The sequence below is a fragment of the Nelumbo lutea genome, chromosome 8, assembly GCF_056320005.1.
Source record: "Nelumbo lutea isolate HS-2025 chromosome 8, American lotus-T2T, whole genome shotgun sequence".
NCBI classification, from domain to species: domain Eukaryota; kingdom Viridiplantae; phylum Streptophyta; class Magnoliopsida; order Proteales; family Nelumbonaceae; genus Nelumbo; species Nelumbo lutea.
Window position 1 is genome coordinate 32,475,271 of NC_142691.1, and position 9,981 is coordinate 32,485,251.

At 38.9% G+C, this 9,981-nt stretch overlaps 1 protein-coding gene and 1 non-coding gene across 2 annotated transcripts; one reads left to right on the top strand and one right to left on the bottom strand.

The window, feature by feature from the left end:
* The first annotated feature begins 307 nt into the window (after window positions 1–307).
* LOC148843730 (mitogen-activated protein kinase kinase 5-like) lies at window positions 308–2,546 on the top strand. The gene has a single exon (XM_088958633.1). It carries the CDS (start codon window positions 908–910, stop codon window positions 2,054–2,056), a length of 1,149 nt encoding a protein of 382 aa, XP_088814759.1. The 5' UTR covers window positions 308–907; the 3' UTR covers window positions 2,057–2,546.
* Window positions 2,547–9,053: 6,507 nt separating this feature from the next.
* On the bottom strand, window positions 9,054–9,160 carry LOC148843731 (small nucleolar RNA R71). The gene has a single exon (XR_016103903.1). It is a non-coding gene; the product is annotated as a small nucleolar RNA R71 (small nucleolar RNA).
* Window positions 9,161–9,981: the final 821 nt, after the last annotated feature.

Below are 9,981 nucleotides of genomic sequence, written 5' to 3' on the forward strand. Positions count from 1 at the left end.
TCTAAATGCAAAAATTCTTGATGCCTAATAGATGAACCTCACCCAATTAGATTATCCCAATTGGAATAATGTGGTTCTATTATCATCAGATTTTGGGCAAGAATTTAGCATCTAGAAAGAAAAGATATAATATACAATGCTAGATGTGGGGACCCATCTGTAACATTAAATGTCATGTGTTGATGATGTGTTTCATAAGCATGATTTCCAGATATATGAATCTACCCTAATTTCTCTTTTTTTGCTATATTACTTTTCTAATGGGTCCCTCTACACAACTTATCTGCACATAATTTATTTGTGCAGACTCTGTTACCATTACTATCTCAAGTAAAAAAGAAATAATAGATCAATGAATGAAGAAGAAGCACTTTAATCACATAAGAGAGATCAGATCAATAGATAAAGCCAGATGCACCATCATCAACTGAGCCAATGGATGTAAGATGGTTAGAAAAGGCTAAGCTTTTAACAGGGTTTTGTAAGAGAAGAAGACAGATCTCCTGTCTTGAAATCTCGATTCCCTCTTGATAACTACCTCTCCAATATAATCCCCCCCCCCCCTCTCTCTCTCTCTCTCTCTCTCTCATCAGCTGTCTCTCTCTTGCCTTTCTCATTTCCCCATATACCCAAAAATAATATAAAATTAAAAATAAAAATTCTTTCTTCGTCCTCTTCTTCGTCTTGAAATTCCCTTTCTCTTTTCCTTCCTTTGTTCTTCTTCCCTTTCTTTCCCAGAAATTTCTCTTCTTCTCTTTCTACGAAGACCCTGAACCCGTTTCATGGGTGCAAGAACCAAGGATTTAGAGGCCATCAAATAACAATACGGAGGAGAAGAGATGAGAGAATGAGAAAACCTAATCGAACCAAGCCAAACCCACCATCAATCAAGCTCCACTATTGAGTCATGAGACCGGTTCTACCCCCACCACCCAGCTCCACCACGAATCGCCCTCGGCGGAGGCCAGACCTGACCCTTCCTCTCCCTCAACGCGACCCATCTTTTGCTGTGCCTCTTCCTCTCCCTCCCGGCCCCAACTCGGCCCCTTCATCCTCCACCCAACAGAACCAGAACCCCCAGCATCCCCCCGTCAGCTTTTCTGAGCTCGACAGAGTCCACCGAATCGGCAGCGGCAGCGGCGGCACCGTTTACAAGGTACGACACCGACGCACCGGTAGGTTCTACGCCCTCAAGGTGATCTACGGAACCCACGATGATGGCGTTCGTCGCCAGATCTGTCGAGAAATCGAGATCCTCCGCAACGTTGACGACCCCAACGTCGTCAGGTGCCATGACATGTTCGACCACGCCGGCGAGATCCAGGTCCTCCTAGAGTACATGGACGGTGGATCTCTTGAGGGGACCCACATCCCCCAGGAACCAGCTCTTGCCGATCTTGCCCGCCAGATCCTCTCCGGCCTTGCCTACTTACACCGTCGCAAGATCGTGCATCGTGATATCAAGCCGTCGAATCTGCTCATCAACGGCCGCCGGCAGGTCAAGATCGCGGATTTCGGGGTCAGCCGGATCCTAGCCCAAACCATGGATCCGTGCAATTCGTCGGTCGGGACCATCGCTTACATGAGTCCGGAACGGATCAACACCGATCTCAATCATGGTATCTACGATGGTTACGCCGGAGACATTTGGAGTTTTGGTGTTAGCATATTGGAGTTCTACATGGGTCGGTTCCCATTTACCGTCAATCGGAATGGCGACTGGGCTAGCTTGATGGTGGCAATTTGCATATCCCCGCCACCGGAGGCGCCGCACACGGCGTCGAAAGAGTTTCGCGACTTCATGTCATGTTGCCTGCAAAAAGATCCGGCGATGAGACGGACGGCTGCCCAATTGCTACGTCACCCTTTTATAACTCAGAATAACAGCAACAACAACAATAACAACGGCGGCAGCAGCAGCGGAAATCGTCATGGTCAAAGCCAGGTGCATCAACGCCACCAACTTCTCCCTCCACTGCAACATCAACCTCCTTCACTTCAACATCACCCTCCTCCACTTCAACACCAACCTTCTTCATCCTCATCTCATGGCTGATATACTTATTTCAAATTTCCTTGTTATGATCTAGACTTCGATTTCTATTTCTGAAGAAATGGAAAGAGTTTCAGTTTCTATCAATCAATCAATTTTCCTTGTTTGATTATAGACCCACGTTAAGTTTTTTCTTCAGCCAGCGATTAGTGATGGGGATTAGTTTTCTTTTTCTCTGTTTTTTTTTTTTCTTTAAAAATCTCTTTTTCTCTTCTGGGTATCTGAGGATCGAGGCGGCTGACCGGATTTTAACAGGAGACCCAATTAATGGGGCGGCTTTGTGTTGTAATTTATATGGGCCAGTCTCTATATCACAGTGGATGTTACAGGAGGAAGAAGGAAGAAAACGGAAAATTATAAACCTTTTTCCTCCCCTGTTTTGATCTTTTTATTCTTTGTAAAAGGATGTTGGAAATGCGTTCAGAGTTCAACTCTTTCTTTGTATGGCTAGTTTGAAATTGAATTGTGGATTTTTCAGCCCTTTTCAACTGAATTTCCTCTACATTTGGAAGTCAAATTTATGGAGCTGATGAGAGAGAGAGACTAGGGTAAAGATGGTTGAGTCCCTTTTATTTATTAATAAGGTTATAAAACATATCTAGGGAAAAGATTTTCACAAGGTCTCGTCAGAATCCAAATTTGGGAGAATTCCATTAATGCATGAGCTCTGTTTATGGTAGCTTATCCAAGTGTCAAAATGCTTCTAAAAGAGGTAGATATCGCATTTCAGTTTGTGTGGGGATTGGCTTCTTATCCCTGTAAAAGCAATGCATGAAAAAGGTGAACTCCACATTAACTGCAAGCCTGCCCTATATTGTCGTTTGTGGAGATCTCTCTAACAAGTTCCATTTTCCAACTCTCCCTTGAGTCTTGAGAGGCTGAGAGCTAAGCTAGTTTCTAGGGGATCTAAGGTGCTAGACATTAGTATCTATCTCGTCTGGTTTGAAGCCACGTTATAGATTATAGATGTATGTGTTGTTATCAAGCTTTTATCAATGTTTAGGTAGCTTTAGCTTCTGAGTTCTGATAGATTTGATGCAATTTTTAATATTTTAGAGTTTAGAGGTGTTGGTCAATGGTATCCAGTTTAGATTTCAACCCACCATTTAGGGCGTACTTCATCCGCAAAATCGAGCTTCAATGAAAGGGTCCAATAAAACGCAGACAAGTTATGGAATGCACCCAACAGAGGAGTTCACAGTCAGGACTGTGAAACGGATCGGATCAAATCGGAAACCTATATCCGCATTTGATTGGTTAAGGTTCAGATTCAAATTCAAAACTTGTGGAATTGCATTTGATTGGTTAAGGTTCAGATTGAAATTCAAAACTTGTGGAATTTATATCTGATAAGAATTGAATTCAGATATTGAATACCATTATTTAATAAATTGCTTAAATTGATTAAAATGTTGTATACTTTTAATTTATGTTTATCTATTATCTTCTATAATATATAAAGCGGGAATAGTTCTCCGAGGCTTTTGGAAATTTGGACTAAAATGTTTGGTCCCTCTGGCTCTAGGGCAGAAACTGTAATTTGGATATTATGTTTTTAATTTATTGAATTTCATATTTGAGGTATTTTTGTTTTTTATCATTAAATTCATAAAAAAAAATAACTTTAATAGTGTTAAAACTTCTATTATACTTGTAAAATTGACCTAGAAATTAAATTGGTTTTTTAAGTGTGAGGTAATCAAATTCAACCATTTAATACTAAAGTTTAAAGAAAAAATAAAAATACAAAAACAAAGAAAATTTGTACAAAACTTTATTCACATCTCTAATATTATAAATTTTTCATATTAAACAAAAATTAAGTATGACAAATATGAAGCATTCTCATTAATGATAGAAATGAATTACAAAAGACCTACAAATGAAACTATTTTCTTATTTGACTCGCAGGTCAATGGTTCAACCATCTAGGTTTATGTGTGTCAACGCATAATATCATAGTTAAATAATAAACTTTTTAAAATAGAAAAATACAAAGAAATATGAAAATTCAATAAATTAGATAGTATAGGCTGTTGAAGTGCAACATTTTTCATGAAGAATCAACTTCAACTAATCAAGGTGGAAAAATGTCATTGGGGTGGTAGAGGGTAGGGATGTCAACGTATTGGGAGTACAGGTTTACCTAAATCCGAACAAGACCCGATCCGACTAAATGAAGAGGGGTACTGAACCCACCTCATCCAGCCTCATCTATAGCATACCTATATCGAATTGAATTGATATTATATATACCAATATCTTCAAGGCTGCAGTGTCAATGGCTCGGGTCAATACAGGCTTACCCCAACCCGAACCTGACCCGATACCCGATTAAGACCGACCCCATCCTAATCTGATAGGGTCAGGTTAGTGAGGGTTTACCACCTAACAAGACCCACTAACATGCAACATCCCTAGTAGAATGATGATCTTAGCTATCATTGAGAAGTTAAAATCCTTGCCTCTTTGGTTAAACTTTCTTGAAGAACAAGTTACAAGAACATAAGGATTAGAATAGCTCTCTAATGATTCCTGACTTTTTCTTGACCAAACTACCCCTCTTAATTTGGCCCCTCTATTGCAAGGGCAGAAATTGTAATTTGAATTTACTTTTTAGTTTGTGGTAGTCTCTCTCATTAAGTCCTATATATAAACTATTAAATAATCTCATATTCAAGGTGTTTTTGTTCTTCATCATTAAATTCCACTAGCTAAATCTATGAAAAATAATTTTAATAATAAAAAACTTATAATTTTGAAACTAATCTTAAAATGAAATTGCTTTTTGAGGTGGTGGGTAAGCAATTCAACCATTTGAGTCAAACAAGTCAACCAACTATGCCATAATAAACTGAATACAAAAAATTTAAAATAGATAAAATACATAAATATAAAACAAAATATTTTGGGCACATCTATAATATTATATATTTGTTGTATTAAATAAAAAGTTAAGTATGATAAACAAGAAATACTTTTATTTATGATGAAATCGAATATAACATTTAAAACCAACCTGGAAATAAAACTTTTCTCCTAAGTATGTGGGTTAGTGGTTCAACTATTTGGGTAAGATGGGTCAACCCACAATTGTTGAGCCTATGTGTTTTGATGATAACAAATTCATGGAGAGCACTAATAATAATTCGAACTCAAGTGTGTAGCTATGTGATGAACCTACAATTTATCTATATTTTATGAGGTTTTTGCATGAAATTTTATGATGGTTTAATTAAATTTTGCTCTATTTTATCTTGATTGCAAGAAAGATTTCAGGGGAGCCAAATCAACAAAAAGAAGGCAAAAGCAAGAAAAGAAAACCCAAAATTTATCAAGATCAGCCCGGCCCAGCCATGAGAGCAAGAGAATTTCATTCGGCCCAAGAAGAGCAAGTGAAACTCTTTGGAAAATCCAAGGGAAGAAGCCTAGCAAGAAGGAAATTTCGGCCCAGCCCATTTTTAGCCCAAATAACAGCCTAGAGTGTAGCCCACATGAGCTCAAAAGCAAGCTAAATTGTAGCCCAAATAGCAGCCCAAAGGGAGCTAGGGGCGGCAACTTCTAGGAGTTTCTTGAAGAGAAGGAGGGAGCACTCTAGAAGGTTCATGAGGGGTGTAATACACCCCATTCTAGAGGCTTCAAGAAGGGGCAAGAGCCCCCTTGAAAAACTATATAAGGAGGCCTCTAGGAGGGGAGAAAGTTGTTCAATTGCTTGAGAGGAAGGCTCTCCCACTCTTAGAGGTTCGGCCACCTTGAGAGAAGAGAAGAGAAGAAGGCTAGGCGCAAGGAAGAAGAAGAAGAAAGGCTGAAGGAAGTTCAAGACAAGCAAGCTAGAAGAGAAGGTGAGTTCGAATTTGAGGGTTTGGGATTCAAAGATCTTTTGTAATAAATCATTTGTAGTTTCATTCTCTTTTGATTTGAATTCAGTTTCTTTGTTATATTTTCTTTCTTCTTTCTCCTTGTTTCCATTCTTCCTTGATGTATTTCAGCTTGTAAAATTTCAGTTCAGCAATCTAATTCTTTTTGATTCATTCAAATGGTCATGCATTGTACTTGAAGTTTCTTGAATAAGGGTGTGATTGTAGATTAATTCGGCCAACTAACCTTCAAAACTCAGATCTGAATTCTCAGATCTGAGATTGCAAGATCTGAATTGCTTGAAAGAGAATTCAGATCTGCAATTTTCAGATTGGGCGAATTAATCTACAGCTTGGAATTCCTAGAGTGCTTGAGAGAGACTCTAGGAATTCAGATCTACTATTCAAGAACTGAATTGAGTGCAAGGTTAGAGATAACTTGCACAATTCAGTTGGTGATCAATTCAGATTTGAATTGATGCCTTAGAAGTGTTTGAAGAAATGCATGCATGGGGATTAGATTCTTGCTAGAGATAGAAGAACCGTCACTCATGCATAGGATGAACATGCGCTTGAGAAAGGCTGTTCATGACCTTGGGGTTTCACCAAACCAAGGCTCAATCATGATTTATTCGAATGATCCAAATTGATAGATTGCTGAATTCTGAGATTGACATTTACTGTTTACTCTTCTAACCTGATTTGAAGGCAATTGGGCCAATGATTTAGATAGATTTTAATTTAGGATTTCTTAGCTTTCATTAGAGTTTTGATTTATTTGTTGATCAGATAAGAAGTGCTCAATTTAGTATTGGTAATTGTTTCCTAAATCCTCGTGGGAACGATACTTCACTCTCTACTTTATTACTTGAACGGCTAGTGCACTTGCTAGTGTCACAATGAGCCACACATCAAGTTTTTGGCGCCGTTGCCGGGGATTTAGAGAAACAATATTAGGAAAGATTGAACATTCTTAATCTGATCTCATTCAGCATTGCATTCATAGTTGGGTTAATTTGCTAACTTTTTCATTTCAGCTTGGACTGCAACTGCTGTACTACTGTAGTTATGTTTCTTCTTTCTTAAGTAGATTACTTTCTTTTTCTGGTTTTAGTTTCATTTTAATAAAGGCATATTTGATTTCTATTCAATCTTGATGTTGTTCCCTTCAAAAAGAAAAAAAAAAGAAAGAAAAAATTCACATAAACATGAGTGTTGCAGATCTGAGTTGCATTCGGCACTCAGATCAGCAGATTTCAGATCTGCAGCACTCAGCCGAAAAGAATTGCTTGTGTTTCAGATTTTATTATTCTTTTCTTTCATTACAAAAAGAAAAAAAACAAATGAAAAAAAAAGGGGAGATCTTTTGAACAACCAGAGGAGCAATTGAGAATTCGGATCAGAACTCAGATCTGAGTTCAGATCTGAATTCTGCTATTGCAGATCTGCAACAGTTCAGATCTGAGTTCCTTTGAACTCAGACCTGAACTGATGAAATTTTGAGGGGAATTGGGTGTCATCACCACCCCAATTCACCCTAGGGCACTTCTGCTATTCCCCAAAAACAATTTGGTAGCAATAACTGAAGGTAAGGCAATTGAGAATTCAGATCCAAACTCAGACTTGAGTTCAGATCTGAATTCTGCTGTTACAGATCTGCTCAGTTCAGATCTGAATTCCTCTGAACTCAGATCTGAACCGATGCAAGTTTGAGGTGAATTGGGTGCCATCACTACCCCAATCCACCCTATGATACATCCAACCTGCCTCAAGGGTGAATGGATAGCAAAGAATGAGAGAAATTCAAATCTGAAATGCAGTTGATATGATGTGAGGACTGAACTGGTACAGAGCATACTATGAATTCTGGGTGGACTGAATTCTTGGCTTTACCCACTTGTAACCGAGCTACATTAGCTAAGGAGGTGTATGTTTGGATTGAATAATTGTTATGCCTCAGATATTTAAGAAAAATTAGCACTTTCCAAGTATTTCTATTAGCATTCAGATCTGTAGCAGGGCTGCTATAGTGCAACAGTTAGCAGACCTGATTTCAGATTTCTACAAAAGTTGTATGGACCGAATAGCTTGCAATACCAAACATTGCAGACCCAAATTTCAGGTCTTAGCAAGTGTTTGATATGCATCAGCTATACAGGTTTGAGCTTCAATTGTAGAGTTTAAAATCTTTAACCCAAGCCTAACTCAGGACTGGTTTTAGTTTATTTCAGATCCTTTTAATTTTTTTTTTTTCAGATCAGATCTGATTTCAGCCCTAAATGCATCACAGAATTGATTCCAACCTTAATGAATGTATATTGTAGTGTATACCAATGAGTGTGTATGAGATATCCAGCTCAGATCTGAATTATTATTTATTAATTTCTCTAGACTAACAATACCAAAGACTTATAGATCTGAACTCAGATCTAAATTGGGTCTGAATTCAGATGTTGCAATCGATGGATGTAGATAAAGGAACATTGAATAAGATGATTGGTTTAAATCTGCTTTTAGTATAATCGGCTTCATTTATTCATGATAGGATGTAGGTTTTGTATTCCAATAATTCACTTTACATTTTCAGTGTGATAGGATTAGTTATTTATTTTCTTTTGTGAATATTGACATTTTTATTGCTTTGACTTTTACAGTTTATGACAAGCAGACCTGAACTGGAAGAGATCCTTTACGACCCGGAGATTGAACGGACTCTCCGTGTCCGTTTGAGAGCTGCTAAGCAAGTCAGACAAGAAGCACAAGAAATGGCTGAACAAAGAACTATGATGGATTATGCCAAGCCCACCCTCACCGGGACTGTCTCCAGCATTATCAGGCCAACTATTGCTGCCAATAATTTCGAAATTAAACCGGCCATAATCCAAATGATACAAAATACGGTTCAGTTTTGTGGTATGGCCCATGAGGATCCGAATGCCCATATTGCTAACTTCTTGGAAATCTGTGACACCTTCAAACACAATGGGGTAAGTGATGATGCCATCCGGCTGAGGTTATTCCCATTTTCTTTGAAGGATAAAGCCAACGCTTGGTTGAACTCATTACTGGCAGGATCTATAGCCACATGGGACGAAATGGCCAGCCGTTTTCTCTCTAAATATTTTCCCCCTTCTAAAACTGCTAAAATGAGGAATGACATCACTACTTTTTTCCAGCAAGAGGGGGAATCTTTATATGAGTCATGGGAACGTTACAAGGAGCTGTTAAGGAGAGTTCCTCACCATGGCCTCCCCATTTGGTTGCAAGTGCAGACTTTCTATAATGGTCTTACTGACTCAAATAAGACCATATTAGATGCTGCAGCCGGAGGATCCATAAATAATAAAACTCCTGAGGTTGCCCATGCACTTATTGAGGAAATGGCAGCCAACAATTATCAATGGCATTCGGAAAGAACTCAAACTAGGAAGCAGCAAGGCTTGCATAATGTTGACACTTATACAGCACTATCTGCACAAATAGGAGCACTCAGTAAAAAAATAGATGAAATGCAGATAGCTGCCATGCATGTGCAGCCTCTTAATTGTGAATTGTGTGGGGGAGGCCACATCAGTACAGACTGCCAAGTTGGCAATCAGTTCAGACCATCTACTGAACAAGTTGACTATGTTAGCAATTCGTCAAGACAGCAGGGTTACCAGAGTCACCATACTTTTCATCCAGGATGGAGGGGACATTCAAACCAGTCCTGGCCAAATCAGCATATTTCCAAGCCGTTCCACCAGACTTATCATCAGCCTGAACCAAAATCCAATTTGGAGGAACTGATGACAAAATTTATAGCAGGTGCAGAAACTAGGTTCCAGAACCAGGAAGCCTCAATCAAAAACCTGGAAAACCAAGTGGGGCAATTGGCACAATTAATCTCTTCCAGACTGTCGGGAACTCTTCCAAGCAACACTGAAGTGAATCCACGAGAGCAGGTGCAAGCTATTACCTTAAGAAGTGGAAAAGAGTTGCCTGAGGTAGAAAAGAAGAATTTGGCTGAACCCAAGGCAGAAACAAGCCTTGGGACCAGACAACAGAAGACGGAACAACCAGAAGCACAAC